The sequence below is a fragment of the Eublepharis macularius genome, chromosome 17, assembly GCF_028583425.1.
Source record: "Eublepharis macularius isolate TG4126 chromosome 17, MPM_Emac_v1.0, whole genome shotgun sequence".
In the NCBI taxonomy this organism is placed as follows: Eukaryota; Metazoa; Chordata; class Lepidosauria; order Squamata; family Eublepharidae; genus Eublepharis; species Eublepharis macularius.
The window spans coordinates 16,574,445-16,599,554 of record NC_072806.1 but is presented as its reverse complement, the minus strand read 5'-3'; the positions used below and the strand labels follow the sequence as shown (position 1 = coordinate 16,599,554).

The following is a 25,110-nucleotide window of genomic DNA, read 5'->3' as shown; positions in this document are numbered from 1 at the left end:
ACCTGCCCACATTAGTCAGGTTTGCAGCGCCATCCTAAGCAAAGTTACCTTTCAGTGGACTTAAAAGGGTGTAATTCCCAAGCGGCAGGAAGAACATGGGAGAAAGGCACCCACAGTGTTCTAACTGGGCAGCAAAGGGAAAATGAAACATCATGCCAGTGTGAAAAACAAATGCAAACGTATGTATTAAACTCTTAAGAATCTGGGAAGCACCTCTGGTTGCCTCCAATGCTCCTCTCTTCTCCCACGCTCAATGCCCCCCGCCCCCGAATAATATTCAGCATGCCATATGTAGTGCATTAGTGGACCCAGACCTCCCTCCAGCTAATAATAGACACAGCCTTTTCCTTCCATGCACGACACACCTTTATTTCACCATGGACAACAAGAGCCCCATGCAGGCACATCCACCTCAATCCCCCACCCCACTCCTGCTTTTGCAATCAAGCGTGACTTTCTCTGGATTTCAGTGGCTTAAGTTAATAAAGGCAAACAAGAGGACTTGAAATGCACAGGGAAGAAATAAACCACATCACAAAAGCAGACTGGCTCAAACAGGATCCCTCTGGCCACCCACCCAACTGGAAAGAGAATCTATTGTTTTGATTGTCCAAATTTCTCCTCCACTGATTACTTGAGTATTATAAATGCACTCTGTGGCAACGAACTGCAGCCCATGTCACATAATTTATGACATGTTAACAGAGGTGCTCCTGTGAGCCCTCAAAGGAGGCTGCCTTCTTTGCCTCTGCATGATTTACTGTCCAGGCCTCTCCTCCTTCCAATCAGCCTCCACTGGGGTGGCTAACCCTGCCTCTGCTCTTCTTCAGATGTGATGGCATCATTCAATCAGTCATTCCCAAGGTAGATTTACCTACCTACAGAGAAGGTTGCCCTTTGCGTCTCTGAATGAGTCACTGTTCTGAACTGGTTTGCTTCCAATCATAGAGCATACCCAACACACAGGAGGGTGGGTTATTCTGCAGGTCGGTGGTTTTTAGCGTTAAGGCTCTAAAAGCTCACCTTTCAAATATGAGAAATATCTATCCATTTTAATTCACAAAAAAGGGTGCCTTAGCTGTCAAATGTCTGAGAAACATGGTTGTATATGCATAGCAGACGCAAACCAAAACTGTAAGTTACACAGAAGGCAAAATAACTCATTCAAAGCAGCCTCCATGAGCCACATCAGCTAGGCTCAATTTCATATGAATTTAAGGCTACCTCGGGAGCTGGCATTATAGTACACTGGCTGTCTTTTTCTCTACCTCCCTCCCCTCCAAAATACAGCCTTAAGCCCATCTACAGTCAGGGAACTGTCTCCTTACCAGGGCTTTTGTTCAGCGGGAACGTGGTGGAATGGAGTTCCGGCACCTCTTGAAAATGGTCACATGGCCGGTGGCCCCGCCCCCTGATCTCCAGACAGAGGGGAGTTTAGATTGCCCTCTGCGCAGTGGCGTGGAGGGCAATCTAAACTCCCCTCTGTCTGGAGATCAGGGAACGGGGCCACTGGCCACGTGACCATTTTTGCCAAGAGCGATTTAAACTTTAAAAAACTCCCCCCTTGTTCCAGCTGACCCTAAGTGACATCATTGTGCAGTCCTGAGTTCCACCACTGAGTTCCACCACCTCTTTTCCCAGAAAAAAAGCCCTGCTCCTTACTATTTGCCCACTGAAGAACCTCATGCATTGTGGAGGACTGGGGAACACATTGCAAGACTGCTTTCAGTCCATGCAGTGAGCAGTCCCAAAAAGTTGGATTTCACCACTGGACCACATGAATCCAGAGAGCACCCCCTAGAATGTGCCCAGCATGACATTATGGCTGAACAGTGCTGAGGAAGAATGGTAGTGGCAGGAAAACCCTCTTGACCTTCTCCTAGAGGAACCTCACAGAATTGCTGGGTTCTTTGTTGCTCCAGAGTAAAGCTGGAGGCAGGGACCTTCTCTTTCCATCGTTCTCCACTCTCTCCACTCCAGATGCTATGAACTATTTTTAAAAATAGCTTTGGTAAAGGCTCAGCTCATAGCTGTAATTGGTGATCATTTCTCCCCACCCCTCTTTTTTTTTAAAAAAAAGTTATCTATCAAGGTTTTATTTCACTGGTTCATGGTTTTAGCGTTGATGGTGGAAAGTGCCATCAAGTCACAGCTGACTTATGGTGGACCCTTTGCTGGAATTTTCAAGGCAAGAGACTAACAGAGGTGGTTTGCCATTGCCTGCCTCTGCAACCCTGGTCTTTTTTGGAAGTCTCCCATCCAATTACTAATCAAGGCCAACCGTGCTTAGCTTCTAAGAACGGATGGGGATTGGGCTTACTTGGGCTTTTTAGGCCAGGGTGGTTTCAGCTTTACTCCTGAACAAAAGTTTGCTGCTCAGGTTTTGATCAGTATATGCAACTGAGAGAGAGAGAGCTCTCTCTGCTCTCCATTTGATGTTGCTTCTCCCTAGAGATCCTAAAACGAATTCCAGGTACTTGAGGAAAACTGCTCTCAAGCGTTCTTGTACAAGCACTGCTGGTAATCGGGGAGAGCTTTGTGGGCTGCAAATCTCAGGTTCAAACCCTAACATCTGCTAAAAAGGGTGCCAGGTAGCAGGTGTCGGGAAAGACACTCTTCCGAGACCTTTGAGAGCCGCTGACAATTAGATAGACCAAAAGTCTGACTCATTGTTAGACCCTCAAAAAAAAAACAACCCTTTTTGATCAGACCATTGATCTAACCCAGCAGTGGGCAGTTGGGTTGTTCCGGGAAACTCTTAAGAAGATGAAATCAACTTCCCTCCAGCATCTGGTGATAGCTACTTTGCCATTCTGGCTAACAGATGTGGACAGACTGTGCCTTCCTCCATGAAATTATCCAGCATCTAAGGAGGTGCCCATCATCATGTATGGTGGTAGCAAATTCCATAAGCTAATAATACCCCAGTGGAAATAAGGGATTTTCTTTAGTGTGTCTTTAATCTACTGCCATCAGTTTCACTGGGTGACCCTGAACTTTTAGAAGCTTCAGATGTTCACATGAGTGAAAGCATACCCCCTCTAAGGACACAAGCAAAATCCCTTGCAGAAGGTATCTGCGATCTCCGCCCCACTCTCGCAACCAGCTTTAGTGGAGCTGGGATTGGTCAACCCCAAGTTAGGATGCTGAAACAGGGCCTGAACGCAGCACATGTGAAGGATGGCAGCCCCCTCCATCCACCACTCAGGGAGTACCCTCAGATGTCAAACATCTCTGCCTCCTTCTCCTTCCAAAAGGAGAAGCTACGGTCTATGTAGCGGCAAATGTCTTCGTTGCTGAATTCTCCAAGCTCGGAAACCAGCTGGACTGAGTTCTTCCTACTTTTCGCAGCCGGGATTGGGGCCAGTTCATCTGCACTGGTGCTGGGTTCTTGGATGCTGCTGATCAAGGTCTGAGAAGACTCCTGGTGACAGAGGACAGGAGGGCGGCATGGCTCTGCCGGCACCTCCACTTCTGCCACAGCCGCACCGTCAGCTTGCAAGTTGTCCCCGAAGAACTCCTGCTTGAGGTCCTCAAAGCCATCCAGCCAATCTCGCTTGCCAACCTCAATCTCCTCCATCACAACCTTGTGGAACTGGCGGATGAGCTCCCAGCTGTGGCTGCCCAGTCGGTCAAACATCTCGTAGCAAAGGAGGTGGCGAAACTTGCGCTCTTCCCGGGTCATGTTCATTTCTAAAAGCTGGAAGTAGCCCAGCATGAAGAGGTCGAGAGTGAGGCTGTTGTACTCCACCGGTGTGCCGCTGATGTGGGGCAAGAAATGCTCTGGCCAGTAGATCATGTTGGTGCGGCTCAGGCGTCGGATCTGCCTGGTGGGCACCTGGCTGATGATGTTCCTCCAGTGCGCTATCAGCTTCCCCACCACTTGTCGTTGCTTCATGAAATACAAGAGCCGGTCATCATCGCTGGGCCTTTTCCCCATCTCTATTGACAGGGTATCTTCTGTGCCATTGTACACTTTGTGGTCCTCAGTCAAATCGACACTCAGTGTCTCAGCCATTTTTCTCTTGGGGGTTGCTTGCTTGTCCGATTCAGTGAAGGTCCACTTTTTCCAGTGCTCCAAGAAAAGGAAGACGATCCTTTCTTTCCGCATATCAATGTAATCTTGGACACAGCTCAGCTCTGTCTGCACCGGGAGACTCCTGGTCATGTGGTCTGGACTAAACAAAGCTTCCCCAAAGGGATCTCCTTCAACACACTGAGCATTCACTTGCCTTGGGAAGAGGGGCCCCACTTCCCCATAGAGCAATGGGGCATGCGAGAGCTGAATGGGCGGCTCCACGCCAATGGCAGAGATGTCCTCACCCACTGCACCGAATGGCTCGATGCCAGTAATGTAGTCCTCTTCCAAGATTGGTTCTCGGCTGTATGCAAATGGTGCGGTTCCTACTGGAAGAGATCTCTTCCTTTTGTACACCCGGCTGGACATGGTGTTGGGTAACTGTGACTGGATGTGCAACTCATAGTTGGCCTTGAGGTTCTTCACGGACACTCCCCACTGCATGATCTCCTTCTCCACTTCCTCTCGTGTGCAGCTGAAGGACTGGGACCGGGCAATGTTGGCTGGGCCTTCTTTCGAGGGAGGTGTGACCTGAGGAGAACCTTCCATGGTGTTGTCTGGCTCCAGCCCTTCTGGTGTCACCATGTCAGCCAGGCTGGTGGCCTTGCCTCCCAGAGTGGCCAGGAGGACGGCCATACTCTTCAGGAGGGTTGAGATCTTGCTGCACCAGGCTGGGAGGTCATCGGCTCGGCCCTGCATGCGCTTGGGATTGATGGTGAAATGCTCATTTGCCAAGGCAGCGGAGACGGGCAGCAGTTGCTGCAGCTCAGTCTCCAGTTGCTCCAGCTCGGTCTCCACTCTCTGAACCTTGTGCATCACTTGGAGGTTCTCGATTTGTTTCTCGATGCGGAGGATGTCCTCCTCAGTCATGAGCTCCCCAAAGGGACCAAGGATAGCATTGTGGGCATGGGAGTATCGCCAGCCTTCCTGAGGGTAGAAGCTACCAGAGTGAAGCTAAGGCAGGGCGAAAAAAGAACAGAGGGCAAACGTCTCCCTCAGGATCGGCTTCTACACAGTCCTTTCTTTTGCACACGGTAGGCCTTACATGTCCCTTCGTGGTGTAATGGTAACGGCCCAGGCTGGTTGAGGGTGGTCAGCGGGGGATAATGCACGCTAGGGTGGAGAAGGCGGGTAGGCAGTGTGGGAGTGGAGAGAGAGAGACACTCACAGTTTTTCAGCTCATGTGGTGGGCATGCGAGAGAACCGCACAAGGAACAGAATGGTGTTATCAATTCAACGGTAGACCCGCCGGGAGGTGTTCACACATTACACCACTAAGTGATCATGTAAGGCATTTAATCCTGCAGTATCGTGATTGGAGGAAATGGAAGTTTGGGTGTGTGTGCTTTTTGCTACCAAATGGACCCAATTTAAAAGGAGCAGGAACTTGGAAGGCCCTCAAGCTGTCACAGCCTCCCTGCTCAGTAATCAGTGCAGAGACCTTTGCCCTGAAGAGTTGACACTTGGCACATACTGCAGGTTAAACGCATTTAAGAGACAGTCACTCCAAGGCAGGGAGCTGAAAACCATGCAGAGGTCAAAGAAGACGCATGCTGTCTTTCCTCTACCGTCCCAACCTCTGGCACACAGAAGAATCTCACAAGACCAAACGAGCTGGGAAAGAAGAATTAAGTTAGAGGGCCGCTGAAAGCAGTTTGCAAAACTCTCTCTTGCTATTGGCTGAGCTCCTGTGATGACATACGGAATGTTCACGAGTGTTCTGAAATGGTGAAACAGTCATGGAAGAACAACATAGAGGCAATGAGGGAAATGGAAGTTTAGTTTGGCTGGCAGAAATACGTGTCTGAATGTCGTGGGAGACAGGGGAGGGAATTGAGCAGAGGCGAAGAATATGAAGAGATGTGTTTTATTTAAGGAAAGTGGTGATAAGAGAGAACGATGGGCCCAAGATCACCCACCCAAGTGGATGAAGAGTTCTCACGAACTCGAAAGCTTGCACACTGCTTTGTGTCATGTTGGCTGGTCCTAATAAAAGGTATTACATGGATTGTACTTTGGTTTTGGATTTTGATTTTGGACCAGCAAGGCTGCAAACAACTTATGTCTGTCGAGATCCTAGCAGAGTGGGATTTTAAACCTGGGATTCCCAACTCCTAATCAATTGCTGTAACTTCTATACCACGCTGGCTTCTATTATGTGCCACAAAGTAGATTTCCCTGCTTTTGGCTGAGAACTGATGTCTAAAAAGCATTAAATAAATAAAAACTTAGCATGATATTCTGCCCAAGCAGGGTTTCTTCACTGTACATACTCTTCTACCGCAACAAGTTTCAAACCGTGTCCCGAGGAACCCTGGAGCGCCTTATCAGGTATACTTCTATGAAAAAGACAGTAAAGGTGAAAGAACATCCCCACGAGAGATGCTCTGCCATTCTCTTCCCTGGCAATATACAACCACAGGACAGCAAAGAGCACGTCCAAGTCTTGTCGGTGACAGGGGGCCGGGCCCCATACATGCACCCTGCTCACATAGGTCCCTGGCAGACAAGTCAGTGTGGGAAAGGTTCCTTGGAGATCTAACATTGGAAAAACACCCTCTTGCTATGTTCTAACTAGAGCGAATCCCGGGATGAGCCCGGATTCTAGGAGAGAACACCATCTTATTGATTTCCATTGCTGATCGATCACTGCTTTCAGAAAAGCCAGCACGGGGCTCAAATAAGGTCAGAGAACTCCAGATTAGGGCCTTATCTCAACAGAGAGTAACGTGGGTGTAGGCTGGAAGGAGCTGGCCTTAAACGCTCTTGGGCCACTCAAAGGCCATTTGCCAAATCAAGTTGATCATGACTCCAAGCAATGAACTTTAGAGTGTCCTGAAGAAAAGGAATTCCGGCTCATGGCCTCACCTCTCTACTGGGGAACAAATGATCTAAATCTAAACCTGGCTTTTCAGTTTCTGTTCTCAGCAGTATCCTAAACCATATATATGCCATTTCAAGCTGTGCTGAACAATGTGAGATCCAAGGGCCTTACTCACCAGTAAGTGAGCACAGGACTGAAGCCGTATAGACAAATAAAACTTCCTAGCCTGTGATCCATATCTGTGCAGTCAATGGGTCTCAATAACATAATAAAAACATTTGATTTATATACTGCCCTTCTGGACAACTTAATACCCACTCAGAGCAGTTTACAAAATGTATTGTTATTATCCTCACAACAATCACCCTGTGAGGTGGGTGGGGCTGAGAGAGCTCTGAGAGAGCTGTGACTGACCCAAGGTCACCTGGCTGGGGAATCGAACCTGGCTTTCTAGATTAGAGTTCTGCCGCTCTTAATCATGACACCTAACCACTACACCAATTACTACCCTCTAGAGCAACTCAACTAGACAGGAAGCTAAGGATCAAGGGAAGTTAAAGAGCGTTTGAGATCTGATCCACTGGATTAGTACAGAAATAAGTCTGAGGGGTTGTTAGAAATTATCTAATCATATCAGCTTCTGAACTCTTAACAGACCCTTTGTTTTATTATTTTTTGTCCTAGGTTATGTTTTGGGGGAAAAGAAAATCATGTCTCCTAGTTTGAACATACTGCTATTTATACAAATTATTGTTTGCAAAGTGCTCTCATGCTCCTTTGCTTCTTCTCACATGCAAGCTCTAAACCAAGTTGATCTGGTATCCTGGGGCAGGGAGAGTATGCAATAATGTCTTCCAATATTTAAGGAATTTGGGAGAAGGGTAGAAAGAGTGAGATCGGTATGGTCCCAGTCAAGTGATCAGGAAATAAACGAGATCTCCCCCCACTGCCCAACTGCAGAAAAAAAGTTACTGCTTGTAGGCTTTGCCAAAACCAAAGAGCCAGTTTGGTTCTGTTCTCCGAGCCCCACCTCTCTGACCCATCAGGACTCAGGTGAAGACACTAGAGCAATCAGTAGTCACTGCCTATCAACAAGAGAGTACAACTTCCCAAGGGCCTGCAGAAAGTAATTTCTTCACAGCAAACGCACCGCAACCTGCACCACGCCATGCCGGCTTCCTCCCACTCCCCCAGTCCTTTTGTGTACCTTGCGCCTTTGCTCTTCTTCTTCCTGGATTTTCATCTGCAGCTTGCGCACCATGACCTGGCGCTTCCACTCTGGGATGGGCCGCCCCTGTTCGTCGTGGGTGGGGATCAGCGCTTCAATGTCCACCTGGCTGGCTTGGGCTGATGAGGCGAGTGGCAGCGAGGAGCCATTGACGACCGGCTCGGGTGAAGTCGCAGCCCTGGGCACCGAGGTTCCATCTGGAGTGGATGGGGGAGTCGGTGTCCTGGTGGGAGATGGGGAGGAGTTGGGAATCTCAACCTGGAGGGAGGAAGAAAGGCAATGTGAGCATTTGGAGGTTTCTTTGATGCCTACCTGAAACAAGTCTGGCCCTTTTTCATTCTCTTTTGTGCTACAGCAACCAGATTTTCTGGCTTGTACAAAAGAATCTAGCTGCAAAATGACTGCAATAATGGAATACTTCAATATCCAACAATGGGTGGGTGCAGCCCTGGAGTATTTTTTTCGCTGAAAACATCTGGTTTTCACCATCATCATCTTTTCAGTGTGCCTGCATCTAGATGCGCAGAGCTGGGATTGAAATCCCACCCCAACCTTGATTTTGCTCTTCTTATGGTCAAGAGCCCCTCTCGCCGCTTGGGGGCATGCATTCACAACATGGAAAGGACATGGACAGACCACATCACCATAAAGGGGCTCTAAACTAATTCATACATCCTAGGATATTGTGCAATTACTGCAAGATAGCAATCATTTGCAACTGATTCCGCACACGTTGGATAATGCACTTCCAATCCTCTTTATAGATCATTTTGAACGGATTTTTTTGTGTGCAGAACAAAAAATCCACCTCAAATGATTGATAAAGTGCATTGAAAGTGCATTATCCAACGTGTGCGGAATCAGCTGTGACCTCACTAGAAAGTCCCCATTTCCTCCTCTGATTCATTAATGGGGTAGGGCTGTAGCTCAGTGGCAGAGCCTCTGCTTTGCATGCACCAAGTCCCATTGTGCAATCAATTGATTGAAAACAGCAAAGGTCATTTTAAAAACATTCAATTTGCAAAAGGGAAAAGCAAAACAAAGCAGGCATTTCTGAATCCAAACAGAAGGGCAGCAAACTTCAGTAATGTCTCTAGAATCATAGAATCATAGGGTTAGAAGGGACCTCCAGGTTTAGATTTAGATCATTTGTTCCCCAGTAGGGAGGTGAGGCCATGAGCCAGAATGCCTTTTCTTCAGGACACTCTAAAGTTCATTTAAATCAATCCTTGCTGGCATCTCCACTTAAAAGGACCTGGAAGCTAGGAGGTGATATGAAAGACCTGAGACCCAGGGGAGCTGCCGCCAGTCAGAGTAGGCCTTGATGGACCAAGGGTCTGCCTCGGTATAGGGCACCTTCATGGGTTCATAAAAGCACTCTTTGCTTCCTGCACAGAACAGCTGATCCCATTCAGTGATGTTTTGTCCATCCAAGGCTGATTCCACACACATTGGATAATGCACTTTCAATCCTCTTTATAGATCATTTGGAACAGATTTTTTTTTGTGTGCGGAACAAAAACTCCACCTCAAACGATTGATAAACTGCATTGAAAGTGCATTATCCAACGTGTGCGGAATCAGCCTAACTCTCCCTTGCAATTAAAGCAACTCTTTGGAATCCCGTTTGCATGCTGCTGCTTCCCTCCCCTTTACAAGCAGGTTGAAAAGGAGCCCTGGTGTCACGTAAGCCAGCATACCTGCCTTGATTGTATTCTGCCTTTTGTACTGGATAATGCTGTTTGCCAGAGTTATATGCTGTATTCTGTGTAGATCATCTGAGAGTGTCCTAACTGCTGATATTAAGTGCAGGAGAGCCAGTGGGCCTCTCGATTATTTGTTGAAAATATGTACTTCCACTTCTTCCAGCAAGTGTCCTGGAGGAGAGTGGCTAGCAGCGAACTTTGTAACTTTCCCAGAGACTGGGATATTTTCCTTTGTACTTCATGTAGTCTAAACTAATCTGTTCCCACGCAACCTCTTTGGGGTTTCGCACCAGGATGTCAACGGATCCGGGAGGGCAGGAAGTTTCCCAATAAACAGTAATGCCTTTGTTTGAATTGTCACTTCTGCCAATTGCCGCTTTCAGGTGAACACCTTTACTGTATGGATCTCAATAAAGCTACTTCAACTGGAACACCTGCGTGTTAATTGTGGAGGGCTTGAGGGACCTAACTGCCAGAGACTGACACCTGGAGGGCAGGTGGCCAGCCCAGTCTATCACCTACGTTGGCGCCCGCCTGGCCACAGCCCGAGAAGACCGTGGTGAAACCTTTGCTCTGGGGAGTTGGCTTGAGGCTCTTCCCAGCCTTGATTTCTGCCAGCAACTCAGCGTTATCACCGGTCGGGGACATCATGTTGAACGACTTGGTGCCTGGAACAGAAAAGGGGATGGGACAGAGGGAAAGCACCAATAAATTCTCCATAGCAGCACCCACCCTTTAGAACCTTTGATCTGTGGAGGCCATCAAGCTGTCAGAGAGACGGCCAAGACCATTTTAGTCTGGGACAGGACGGCAAGACTGACCTGCCTTCCCCTTCATCTCATTTCTTTTGTTAAATCCTATTTACTGGTCTAGACTTGAATTATTTTATATTGCTGGTATTACTGTTTTTGCTTTTAAATCCTGCGTTTAGCCGTTTATGAAAGTACTTTGATGATGGCTATACAAATAATTGTTTTATTTATTATTAACTGTATCAGTAAAATGGGTGGCTCGTACTAATTATGACAGTGGCAAACCAGACCACCGGCAGATACACTGGGATGGGGGACTTTACCAGATATGTAGCAAAACAGGATTTTTGCAAAATATGTATTTAAAAAAACAACAACAAGCACGCCCCAGATGACTCGAGCATGCGCCAGGAGATACAAAATGTGGAGAGCAACAGAATGTTCGCTGAAGGAAAGAAACAGTGATGGAGAAATTGACCCACTCAACCCCAGAACACTCACAGAATCTCGAAGGGGAAGACTAGCAAGAGGACTGGAATTTTCCAATTGTTTATACTTCCTGTAACAATAATCTCTATATCTCATAGCCACGAGTGCCCCCTTCCAAGTGGATCAAAAATTCACACAAGGCAATATTCTTAACCAGGGTACAGGTTTGCCAAACCTGGGAGAAACTACACGTTTGCATTAAAATATGAGAAATTAAAAGGGGAGGGCTAAAACAATCTCAGAATAGTAACAGTGATCTCATGGAGGGGGCACACAAAATGTTGGGCAATATTTTGGGTTGCCAAAGGGTGCCCTGACAACCTGTGCCAAGAACAGGAAGAGGTGAAAATGGGGGGACAGGGAGGGACTAAAGGAAAGGAGACTCTGTGGGGGCTGAAAGGTGAACTGGCAAGTGGGAGAGGGAGGGAGAGGCAGATTAACCAGGTAAGTAGGTGAATGAGGGAGGAGCAAGAATGTGGAAGGAGATGAAATGGAGTCAGAATAGAGCAAAGAAGGATCCGTGCAGAAGGAGAAATCAGCGTTCCCTGAATTCTCTTGTCATAATAATAATTTTCACCTTCATATACTCATTTACTGCTTGGCCAAAGTTTCAGATGCAATTCATACCGGAAAAGGAGGAGTAAAAGAAACTTTTTCCTGTATCTTGCCTTGAGCGGCATAAAATAGCCATGGTGCACAATCTTTAGGACTGGAAAAAGATTAAGATGGGAGCCCTTACGGGCTAGGAGAAATCATAGGGCAGCTAGCTGTGGCTCTCTACCTTAACAGGAAGCTAAAATATGTAATTTTATTGAACTTGGAATTATCAACACAGATCCTCAAATTGGAAGAGCTGATGAGGCTCTCAGAGAAAGATTAATGGCTTGGGGAAGAAACTCGGCACAGTGAATTAAAAAAGGAGCAATGTTAACTTCTAGCAAAGTCAGTCCTGCCCGTGCAGCTCTGAATATAAATTAAAAACTTCAGAGGCAGATTTCATTATACCTCCCTCGAAAATTTATATTTTGAGTATGGGAGAATAATTTGCCCTCAGAAGTGCCTACCGTCTCTGATTTTATGAGAATCACTTATCTGAGTATGCAGATTGGTACTTGTTTGAAGGGAACATGGTCAGAGCAGTAACTCATGCAGAGAAGCAACAGATATTCCCTGAAGGCAAGAGTTCCCACTGCAATTTTGCATTAGTTGCAACTGGCTCATTCACTCATTTCACATGCATAGCAGAATCACCATCCTCTGAGGAAGTTGACTGGGGTGGGGGGAAGCAGTGATTCATACAGAGGCACATCAGCAGCCTCGTTTTTACAGTTAGTTGTTTTGGGCTCAGAGAAACTTTTAGTTAATTCAATTTATTTCTTGCAGCACTCTAACGACCTCTGCACACAACTTGTATTGTCCTTGCAAGTGATGACAACATGAGAGGACAGGAAAGTCCGGAATAACATTTTCTGAGCCCACAAAGAACTGAGGATATTTCAAAAAGCAAATCTCCCTTGAACCCTAAAATCATCTTACACTCCCCCCCTTCCATTTGCTTCACACAACTGCTCTTCTTCAGGATGCTTACAATTTAATATCCTTTGCAGTGACAGGTCTTTCTCCTTGGCTATTTTGGAGCCTACTTTAACATCTCTGGACCTCACATACAAAAGAGTCATCAGTAAAACTAGTTAATTGTTAAAGTGCCACAAAACTCTTTGTCTTCATTTCTGCAACAGACTCACACAGTTGCTAATCCACATGAGAAGAATTACAAGGAACAGCCCTCCTGGGACCGTGCCATTTTCGAAAGGAAGTGGGGGGGAAATGCATGTCTGAATAGAAAAGTTGCAGTGCAAGCAGAAAACTAGGGTGTCAGGATGTTTTACGGCCTTCGCTTTTCGCTCCCGACATCCTTGTTTTCTCCGTGGGGAGATTTCTTTTTCAATGTGAGAAAGTATTCAAGCATGTGATCCCCCACCTTCAGTCCGAAGTGGTACAGACCAGCAAGAGCAGCACCACATGATTCTCCTGATCACATGATTCTCTTGATCACGTATTTCAGTTCTATATCTCTGGCCATTCCGACAATGCATAACGGTGAAGCAGTTTGCTTTCTTAAGAAAACACAAAACAAAACAAAAAAAGTCATTGGTATGTATTCATCCAGAATTTTGGTATTTTTGCATACGACTGGCGCTAGATTTTAACTATTACCACCAGAAAATGGGAACTTAGGAAAAGGTTGTGCCAAGGAACATGAGACATTTTTATACCTAAATATGTGAACCAGAGACGTCCTGGCTAACGGGAGTGCTTCAAAATCATATGAAGGTTATGGGCAAGTGGCGCTCTCTCTGCCTCAACCCGCCCCCCCCCCCCGGGGGCCATCTGTGCTGTGGAGATAATCATACTGGACTATCTTTCCGGCTGTAGTAAAGATTACTAACAGGACAAACTACATGTTATATGGGAGATCCATTATTGGATCTTCCAACGTTTTCATTTAACATTAAAACGAAGCGCCTGGGGGAAGGCAGCATGGTATAGTAATTAGTGTGCCAAACTACGACCCAGGTTCAAATCCACACTCAGGGTCAAGCTAGACATGGAAGTTTTTAAAGACTTGGGTTTGGATTACCTAGACACAACTCAAGTTCCCTGCAGCCACACAGCCTCAAAATTTCCCTGAGGGTGGGTGGGTGGGGTTCCTCCCTTCAACCTCAAGCCCCCCCCAATAGCACGGGGGGAGTTTTTTCTCCCATTTTTACTGCTTCGGGTACACAGAATACTTCATGTGGAGCAGACAAAACAGGGAAAAACCAACCCTCCCATGCTATTTTGACACAGGAAACGGCTTGAGAATGGAGGGAGGAGCCCCCCCCCCCCCCAGGCATTTTGAGGATGTCCGGGCCCTCCTGCCCCAAAGTTACTGCATGTCTAGCTTGACCCTCAGCCATTATGCTTTCTAGGAGACCGTGTCAATTACTCTCCTTCAGCTTAACCCATCTTACAGGGGTGTTCTGAAGACACAGCACATCTTGGGGCGGGGGGGGGCAGAGAACCATGATTGCTGTCCTGAGCTCTTTGGTGGAAGGGTAGCATTGAAAGAGAGAAAGAGAGAAAGTGCAGGGGGTGGTATTAGTCTGAAAAAGGGGGAAAGAACAGCAAAAACATGGGCATTTGTCATGATCTCTATCACACTTAGCAGCAACGTGAGGAGAGTGGGGCATAGAAAAAAGGGTCTGCCTCCAGTATTGTGGTTCTGATTCCCCACTCCTGCCCCGCTTTTCAATGTTAAAAATAGCCTAGATAACTGATCCTGGCTCTCCCACATAAATAAGTAGTTTGGCCTTTTGGTAACATAGGAGAAGGCCCCCAAACACTCAACATGCAGAACAGTGCAGTGCTAACTAAGAATGGTAAGAACTACACGTAAAGATTTGTTATTCCCTTTGCAGGAATGCTCTCCTTTTTTCACTGAACAGAGAAGGGGAGTTTCTGAGAGCCCCAATGGGGCCCTATTTGTCTCTTCCCTTAAGTGCTGTTATGAGGCCCTAGTGGGAGATTAAGAGTCTCTCTACATGAGACATCTGACACGTGAAGAACACGTGTCGGGAGATGCAATGTTAGCCGGGAAGGGTAGTTTAAAAAGACAGAGCTAGTGGCAGAGCAAAGGCTTTGCTGTATAGTGGAGCTGTGTGAAGGGGCTGTGAAATGCCAGAAGGGAAACTTCAGCCCATCATAACCCCTCCAGGTCCAAGCCTGGCTTTGAAAGGCAGCTCCAGCCCATTTCCATTCCTCGCTGCCCTCTGGTTGTGATCCCACACAGTTTTAGACTGGTGAAATTGACAGAACCTTTGGGAGGTGGCGAAGAAGAAATTAACAAATCCTCTGAGGAGCAATCTCCACCAGCTGTCTTTTAAAACTACGCTTCCTTCCTGGCTAAGGTTGCGTCTCCCTACACTTGATGAAAACACACCCGGTGTCTCTTGTAGAGAGACTTTAAGACAAGACACTTAAATTTACATAGGGATTGAAGCCCAGGGGGAACCTCTGCATAATCTCTACAAGAGGGGAGCTATGGCTATGACCCTACAGGTTAGCTAGTTGCCAGAGTTGGCTCCATTAAGATGCCAGTCCTTTGGTTCGGGTGGGGGTAAACAAGCTGCTTCCGACCTACCCGGGTTCCAAAGCAAGGAGGCGCACACCCCACAACCCCCAGTAACGAGGCAAAAGACTAGAATTTCTCTACTCATAAATACGACTGGTTTTTACCAGTTGTGCTCCCCCACCCCAGAAACCGAACACACTACCGCACCATGGACTCACAGGAACCTCCCTGAAGGGAGAAATAGGGAAACGATACAGGGGTGGCTCTGTCCGTAAGAGCTTCAGCATCACACAAGATAATCCCAACTCGAAAGTAGCCACAGACCATTAAACCCCAACAGCAATCTAATCGCTACATTGAGATAATTGTCAGAAAGGAGGGAGGCACAGCTGTTGGCAGGTCTCTTTTCCCAGCCCGCTGCGTCCCATGGAAGGATCACTTTGGTCTAAATTCTCAAGATGGGCTCTTCCTGGGAATCCAAAACATGCCGAGAGCGATTATCCAAAGGCATCAAAATAAAAGTAACTCACATGGAAAGAGAAAGGCAAAAAAAGTTCGGGCCAAATTAGGCTCAGAGCATTCCAGGTACAGAATTAAGTCAATCCTTCCTTGCGGACCTTCTGGCAGTTTTCTCCACCTCTGACTCACGTAAAATCCCATGATGGTGCCTGCCGGCTTGCTCTCACCTTTTTAGCGACACCACAGAACATTCGGCACTCAGGTGTAAGAGAGGTACGGGTTAAGAAGGGATAAAGTAGGCCGAGAGAAGGTCAGGGCTGGGTTAGCTAGGCGTTTACTCCTCCCCCCAATCCTTCCAGGGAGACCTGGAATAGAGATGATCCAAGATAATTAAAATCCTGTTTCGGGGAGGCATCTGGTACCAGCTGTAATGCCAGACCTCCTCCTCCTCCCTTTTCCGCCTGCCACAAAGCGCAAATTCAAACTGAGGATGCCTCCCTGGCTTTTATAGGCACTTCTGGCGGCTAGTTCAAGCAATCGCATGGCCCTGACACCCCAATGCCTCAGGAAGCAGGACGCCAAATGGCTAGCAGTGCACTGAGCCCTTTACAAAATGGCTAGTCTACTTCGAGGGAAGATACTTGCCCTGCTTGGCCTCGTGGAGTGCTGCGCGGAAGGCACAATCCCAGCGTTCCTGGGCTGTGGGACAACAGCCTGCTTCTTCCTGACAGCATCCGTCCTGAGCCATGCAGGGTCAGGGCTGCCAGTTTCCTAGCAGGCCATTATGTCGCAAGGGGGTGGGAAGCTTTTTCGTGCTGCCTGCTTCTCCCTGCCAGGGAGGGGGAAGTGGTGGGGTCTCGGAACAGCCCTTTCCCTTGGGGGCCGTGGACAAAAAGCTGCTGGCATGAATGGCCCACTTTGAGAAAAAGGACATGCTATTAAGCGCCGGCTTGAGACCCCAAATCCTTCGGGATTCAGGGCTAATAAGCGCAACGTGTTGAACGTCTGCCAAACTGGAATCACTAATAAGCTACCAGAGAGCCCAGGCTTGATGGACATTCACGTGTCCGGCTAATGCTGAGCATATGAGTTCAGACAAAGGAATATTGTGCAAGTGAAATGGGGGGGGGGGTAAGAAACGTTCAGGGATGAGGTGAGGGCAAGCGGTGGTGGGGGGATCGTCATGCTTCCAGGAGCAATGAAACTCCGATCCACAGCAAGCCTAGGCTACGTTCCCTGATGGAAGTGAAGAGGCAGGCAAGCTCAATGGGCAGAGATGGTTCATCAAAAGTGGGTGGGGTTTTTTTTTGGTAAAGTATAGAATCATAGAGTTGGAAGGGGCCATACAGACCATCTAGTCCAACCCCCTGCCCAGTGCATGTGTGAATGTAGTCCTGGATCAATCTCCATATTTCCTCCTCCCATGAAAGATATTCCTTTCCAAGAGGGCTCCTTTCCACACTCTACTGTAAACCATCCAACAGTTCACAGCGCGGTCCCTGGGTTATGCCCTCCTGGTCTGGCTTCAGGAACAGCCTCGGCCTGGTCCAACATTTCCCTCCCCCCTGACACACGGGCACACATCAATGTCCCCCCCTCTTCCTCTTCAGACATGCTCCCCTTCAATGCAACCCCACTCCCCCACTCCCCCCCCGCAGGTTTTGTTTGTTTGTTTTAAAGCAGCTTGGTATGCATTAAAACATTTTCTTCACACAGACATCATGAAATCAAGAAATGACAGAAAGCTGAATTTCCAGCCAATATCAGAAAACAAAATGTCAGAAAAGAAGAGGCGATATTTGGCGCAGGCAGGAGAAAAGGACAATTTTCTGTCTTTGGCTTGTTTTACTTTTGGAGATCGGAAGAATTATGAGACGATCAGCTTGCATTTCACATACACACGCGTGCACACTCAACTTTCTAGTCCTTGATAAGGCTTGGAAGTAATCATGAAATACCTGAACAAATCTCAGAAGCCAACAATTGCAGCTAAGATCCGAGCGAAATTTCCAGCAGTCAGAACCACCCAGCTTTGGTGGGCTGCCTCTCCACCTGACACTTGGAAGCAAATTACATTGCGTAGAAACAGCCTCCTCCAAAAATTCAAATATACACAAACACGCTTAAATTAGGCACAAGTTGGATCTAACCAGCTTTTTTACTAATGAAAAAGGGAGGAGGGGGTCCCCTTTGGCCACCCAAAAAGACTACGCTGGGGATCACAGGACCTGCATGGACAGAAGCCATGTGGAACAAGCACTGTAGTAAGGAAAAGAACTGGGTTGGAAAACTAGCTGGAGAATTCAGTCCAGACCCATCATGTATGACAACCTGCCAGGGGCTTGAAAATACCCCTACGGTTTTACGGTATAAAGCAGGCAGCAAAAACTGGAAACTAGGGGTGTGCAAGGAAAAAACTTTCGGCTTTCTTGTTTCGGGATTACCCGAAACAAGATTCTCTACCGTTAAAGCCGAAAGCCGAAACAAGAATCTCTTTCGGGATTCGGGATTCTTTCGGCATTCTTTCGGCATTCTTTCGGGTTTTTTTTTTGGGAAAATGCCTCCGTCTTTCAGGATGCCTGGAGGAGGCATTTTCCCACCTAATAAGCCCAAAATTGGTGGGGACCTTCCTCTAACCCTTCTCTAACAACCACCCAAGTTTCAGACAGATTGGACTTTGGGGGGCCATGTTATGGCCCCCCAAAGCAGGTCCCCCATCCTCCCATAAGAAAGCGAAGGAGCAGCATATTGTTAGCATGCTGCTGCTGATCTTTCTTCATTATTTCCTATGGGGAAAAAATGAAGAGGCAGGCTTCCTTTGCCAGGGGTGGCATTTTGCATGCAAAATGCCCCCCTACCCTCAGGGGCCCTTCTCCCACCCCTCCTCCCACCCCCCACCAAGGCTCAGCCTGCTCCCACTTGGGGGGGCCATTTCATGGCCTCCCCAAGTAGGTGCTCTAATCTCTACCACTGACAGCTGGGGGAGGCTTGTGTTGCCAGGGGTGGCATTTTGCATGCAAAATGCCCCCCAACCCTCTGGGGCCCTTCTCCCACCCCTCCTCCCACCCCCCACCAAGGCTCAGCCTGCTCCCACTTGGGGGGCATTTCATGGCCTCCCCAAGTAGATGCTCTGCTCTCATCTCTACCACTGACAGCTGGGGGAGGCTTGTGTTGCCAGGGGTGGCATTTTGCATGCAAAATGCCCCCCAGCCCTCTGGGGCCCTTCTCCCACCCTTCCTCCCACCCCCCACCAAGGCTCAGACTGCTCCCACTTGGGGGGGCCATTTCATGGCATCCCCAAGTAGGTCCTCTCAGCCCCTAAAGTCCACCCCTTACAGCCCCACACAAACCCAATTCCCCCCCCCAGCTGCCACACACAGACCCAAATCCCCACATTAGCCCCTCACAGACCCAAATCCACCCCCACCTGCCCTACACCCATAACCCCAGGAACAGGCTGGCAAAGGCCAGCCCTCTCCCTTTGTTCCCTATGCTGGGAACTTCTAAACTCTCTTTCCCTGGGCAATTCTGCACAGCCCAGGGGTGCCACAATGGTGGGCACACTTCTGAGTGCCAGCTGGTCCCTGTGAAAGAGCACCTGAACCACAGACACCCTCCCTCAAATTCCCCCACCACCTACAGAGATGGCTGGCCAGCCAGCCCCATTGTTCCCTATGATGGGAACCAACTGCACAACAAAGAATAAAACAAGAACAACACAAAATAAAGTTTTAAAAAAATTATATTCTCCCTTCCAAAGTACAAGTAGGCAAAGCATTATGACACATTACACCAGCAGTCCCCCACACAGAAAAATTAACACAACTCACTTAACATCAGAGAATCACAAAACACGATTCCTGTCAAAAACACTTTATTTCTTGAACAGCTTTAGGTTACACAGAAGGGGGGCACACCAAAGGGCATGGCAGCAGTATCTTACACAAAAATAACACAACTCACTTAACATCAGAGAATCACAAAACACGATTCCTGTCAAAAACACTTTATTTCTTGAACAGCTTTAGGTTACACAGCAGGGGGGAACACCAAAGGGCATGGCAGCACTATCTTACACAAAAATAACACAACTCACTTAACATCAGAGAATCACAAAAACACAATTCCTGGCAAAAACACTTTATTTCTTGAACAGCTTTAGGTTACACAGCAGGGGGGGAACACCAAAGGGCATGGAAGCAGTATCTTACACAAAAATAACACAACTCACTTCACATTAAAGACTCACCCCAAAAAATTGCTGTCAAAAGAACTTTATTTCTGTAACTGCTTTAGGTCACACAGTAGGAAGGCACAACAGAGCAGGAAAGCAGTGTACTACACAAAAATAACACAACTCACTCCACATCAGAGAATCACACAAACACAATTGCTGCCAAAAACGGTGAAGTGGGTTGTATTATTTTTTGTAGTACGTTGCTATCATGCCCTGTTGTGCCCTCCTACTGTGTAACCTAAAGCTGTTCAAGAAATAAAGTGTTTTTGCCAGGAATTGTGTTTTTGTGATTCTCTGATGTTAAGTGAGTTGTGTTATTTTTGTGTAAGATAGTGCTGCCATGCCCTTTGGTGTTCCCCCCTGCTGTGTAACCTAAAGCTGTTCAAGAAATAAAGTGTTTTTGACAGGAATCATGTTTTGTGATTCTCTGATGTTAAGTGAGTTGTGTTATTTTTGTGTAAGATACTGCTGCCATGCCCTTTGGTGTGCCCCCCTTCTGTGTAACCTAAAGCTGTTCAAGAAATAAAGTGTTTTTGACAGGAATCGTGTTTTGTGATTCTCTGATGTTAAGTGAGTTGTGTTAATTTTTCTGTGTGGGGGACTGCTGGTGTAATGTGTCATAATGCTTTGCCTACTTGTACTTTGGAAGGGAGAAAATAATTTTTTTAAAACTTTATTTTGTGTTGTTCTTGTTTTATTCTTTGTTGTGCAGTTGGTTCCCATCATAGGGAACAATGGGGCTGGCTGGCCAGCCATCTCTGTAGGTGGTGGGGGAATTTGAGGGAGGGTGTCTGTGGTTCAGGTGCTCTTTCACAGGGACCAGCTGGCACTCAGAAGTGTGCCCACCATTGTGGCACCCCTGGGCTGTGCAGAATTGCCCAGGGAAAGAGAGTTTAGAAGTTCCCAGCATAGGGAACAAAGGGAGAGGGCTGGCCTTTGCCAGCCTGTTCCTGGGGTTATGGGTGTGGGGCAGGTGGGGGTGGATCTGGGTCTGTGAGGGGCTAATGTGGGGATTTGGGTCTGTGTGTGGCAGCTGGGGGGGAATTGGGTTTGTGTGGGGCTGTAAGGGGTGGACTTTAGGGGCTGAGAGGACCTACTTGGGGAGGCCATGAAATGGCCCCCCCAAGTGGGAGCAGTCTGAGCCTTGGTGGGGGGTGGGAGGAAGGGTGGGAGAAGGGCCCCAGAGGGCTGGGGGGCATTTTGCATGCAAAATGCCACCCCTGGCAACACAAGCCTCCCCCAGCTGTCAGTGGTAGAGATTAGAGCACCTACTTGGGGAGGCCATGAAATGGCCCCCCCAAGTGGGAGCAGGCTGAGCCTTGGTGGGGGGTGGGAGGAAGGGTGGGAGAAGGGCCCCAGAGGGCTGGGGGGCATTTTGCATGCAAAATGCCACCCCTGGCAACACAAGCCTCCCCCAGCTGTCAGTGGTAGAGATTAGAGCACCTACTTGGGGAGGCCATGAAATGGCCCCCCCAAGTGGGAGCAGGCTGAGCCTTGGTGGGGGGTGGGAGGAGGGGTGGGAGAAGGGCCCCTGAGGGCTGGGGGGCATTTTGCATGCAAAATGCCACCCCTGGCAAAGGAAGCCTGCCTCTTCATTTTTTCCCCATAGGAAATAATGAAGAAAGATCAGCAGCAGCATGCTAACAATATGCTGCTCCTTCGCTTTCTTATGGGAGGATGGGGGGACCTGCTTTGGGGGGCCATAACATGGCCCCCCAAAGTCCAATCTGTCTGAAACTTGGGTGGTTGTTAGAGAAGGGTTAGAGGAAGGTCCCCTCCAATTATGGGCTTATTCGGTGGGAAAATGCCTCCTCCAGACGTCCTGAAAGACGGAGGCATTTTCCCATAGAAAAACCGAAAGAAAGCCGAAAGAATCCCGAAACGTTTCGGCTTTTTTCTTTCGGCTACCCGAAACGTTTCGGCATTCCCCGAAACGTTTCGGCATTCCCCGAAAGAAGCCGAAACACTTTTGTTTCGGCATTCTTTCGGCATTCTGAATGCCGAAACGCACATCCCTACTGGAAACTGATCAAGCCTATGGTGTTCTGGACTTGGTTTGATAAAAGTCAGCAGACCTGGCACAATTTATGCAGGTTGCAAAACTCTCTCGGGAATTAATTTCAGTGTAGAATTTGGATTTCTTTCCGGCACAAGGAACACAGGTGAGCTTCAGAAGTGGGGATAAGGAAAGACCGGGCAATGAATGAATGAGAAAGACCTTTGTTGAATCAAGACAAGAGTTTCCAGTTTGGAAGAAACTTTTCTATGTCACTGCTAACATATACCCTTTGGACCCTTTGATTTTAAAAAAAGAAAGCGCACACACACACAATTTCTGCCTTGGCTGGAACAGTTACCAGGAAGTCCTGCTACCCTTGTGTAAAGCCACCCACAAAGGGGTGGATTCTGTCTTTAACCTATGACTCCACCGAGCAATGTTTGGAGCCCTCCTCCAATTTAAGTGTCTCTTCTTACAAGGAAAGAGTCACTAAAGTCCGAGAAAGGCAACCTGGAAGAAGGCTGAACCCACCCCAATCTATTCCTGACATCAGGACTTTGTACAAAGGAGGAAATTTCAAAAACTCTTCAGTATTAACACTGCTGCAAACTGCAGGTTGCCAAATCAACTGGTGTGGCAATTTAATAGGATCCCTCCCCAGAAGGAATGTCTCTGTGTTTATGAGGTGCACTCTGTTACGAACAAGAGAAGAGAAATAATTCATTTAGCATGAGTTTTTACATAGCGAGTTGTATGTGTAGATATCAAATTTAAATCAGTTTTGTGCACATTTAATAATTATCCCGTCTCCCAAACAAAGAATTCTGGGAATTGTAGTTCTGACATATTCAAAGTAGACATTTTCAGTACCTCACAAAACTACAGCCCCCTCAGGATAGGGTTGCCAGCCTCCAGGTGGTGGCTGGAGATCTCCGGGAATTACAACTGATCTCCAGGCCACAGAGATCAGTTCCCCTGGAGAAAACGGCTACTTCAGAGGGTAGACTCTATGGCATTCTACCCCACTGAGGCCCCTCCCCAAAATCCACTCTTTCCAGGCTCCGCACCCAAAATCTCAAGGAATTTTCCAACCTGGATGTGGCAACCCTACTCAAGGTGCTTTAGAAGACTGAAAACTGATTACTCTAATCAGGGCTTTTTTTCTGGGAAAAGAGGTGGTGGAACTCAGTGATGGAACTCAGGACTGCACAATGATGACACTTTGGGTCAGCTGGAACAAGGGGGGAATTTTTTTAAAGTTTAAATCTCCCTTGGCAAAAGTGGTCACATGGTGGGTGGCCCCGCCCCCCTGATCTCCAGACAGAGGGGAGTTGCGATTGCCCTCCACGCAGTGGTGCGGAGGGCAATCTAAACTCCCCTCTGTCTGGAGATCAGGGGGAGGGGCCACCAGCCATGTGACCATTTTCTCCAAGGGCAACCCACTGAGTTCCACCACCTCTTTTCCCAGAAAAAAAGCCCTGCATGTGACCATTTTCAAGAGGTGCCGGAACTCCGTTCCACCATGTTCCTGCTGAAAAAAAGCCCTGACTCTAATGTTTTAACGTACAGTGTAGAATGTTTCAGATTCCTCCGAGGCCCTAAGTTAAATGGCACAGACATCTTAAGTGGACTGATGGCTCTAGCATGTCAGTTTGTTTGTGGATCGGCTCTGGGCCTGGTGGGAGAAGCTCCAGTGCTGTTCAGCGGACGGCATACAACAGAGGCTCCACTGCTGCTCTACCAAGCCCCACTTTGTTCTCCTCTCCAGCTGAAACCAGTTGTAATTATGTGCAACTGAATCTGCCAACATTCATCTATGCTCTTGCTGTCTTCCTGTCCTCCCGCCCGCCCTATATCCATGCAGATTGCAAACTCCATAGAGGAGAGTCAGGGGTTTTGCCTCTATTGCTGAGCCAAACAGACCCATTTAGATCGGCTCTCCTAAGGCATTTTTGCACACACAGAGTTTCCACACGGGGTAACACACAAATGAGAAACTCAGTCTCCTGAGAGATCGTGCGTGAAAACGGAGGCTTTCCCTCCCTTCTTGCAAAGCCTAGCGGCTGCATTTCCAAACAACCAATCCCTCAACCCACACTAAATAATGCAAGCTTTGCACAGGGTGTGGTGAAAGGTGGTGGATTAAACCTCCATCAATATTTAAGGAGCTGAAGTGTTTGGTAAAAGAAGGAGCTGCCGATGTATTCCAAAGGCAGAGGGGGATGGGTTCTGCAGCTCTGGATGGAACCGCCACCTGTGAAACACAACAGCGGAGGCCTCCCTACGTTACAAACAATACAGAGGCAATGTCGTTTAGTGGTTAGATTGTGGTGTAGTGGTTGCAGCTGCTGTAGCATAGTGGTCAAGTGGCTGGGCTGCATATCAGCACTCTGCTGGTTCAAATCCATCTTCTGCCATGAGCTCAGCAGGTGGCCTTGGGTAAGCCACTCTTCTCAGCCCCAGCTCCCCAGCTATATTGTGAGGATAATAAACACACTGACTTTGTTCACTGCTCTCAATGGGGCACTAATCTATCTAGAAGAGTGGTATATATGCACAGTGTATCATCATCATCATCATCATCATCATCATCATCATCATCATCATCATCATTGCTGCCTGCTGGAAGACCCAGGTTCAAATCCCCTCTTCTGCCACGAAGTTCGCTGGTTGACTTTGGCCTTCCTACCTCTCAATTCTGACTTCCCAAGCTGCATGCATTCCTAGCCCCTGAACTCCCACTGCTTCCCTCGGGGTTTTCTTCTGCTTATCCCACTGCAACAGCAATGACATCCAGCATTCCACAATTGACTCCTCACCTTCCACAGACAGAAAGCTCATCAATATTTGGGGACCAGCACATCCACTAAGCCAATAGCTGGGCAGGGGAAACTTTCCAACACCCCCCCACCCCCATTCCAAGCTCCCCCTGCAATCTGACCTTCATCCTTCCACAGTCAGAGATGTATAAATCAGCCCCCCGAGATTCTGAGTTTGGTACCACAAGACATGAATAAAAACATCTAAGGAAGTGGATTTTCCCATTTCACACAGTAAAATCCAGCTGTTAAAAGTGGATTGAAAGTGCATTATCCAGCACGTGTGAAAGGCTGTCAGGTAAAGATTTTGGAACATGGAGTAATAACTGCGGTTTTGTTACAGTGAAAGCGGAAACAATTCCAAGTCCGGATTCAAATGAACATCTGTTCTTTTTGCAACCTAAA

General features: G+C 47.8%; 1 protein-coding gene across 1 annotated transcript in view; it reads right to left on the bottom strand.

Annotated features, from left to right (window-relative positions):
* The window catches only part of ESPN (espin), a 114,062-nt gene that overhangs the window by 10,550 nt on the left and 78,402 nt on the right, over positions 1-25,110 (bottom strand). The window contains exons 10-11 of the mRNA XM_055001031.1: positions 10,359-10,504; positions 8,110-8,388 (exon numbers count right to left, since the gene is read on the bottom strand). Of these exons, the coding sequence (XP_054857006.1) occupies positions 8,110-8,388; positions 10,359-10,504 (425 nt within the window). The remainder of the gene's footprint in view (positions 1-8,109; positions 8,389-10,358; positions 10,505-25,110) is intronic.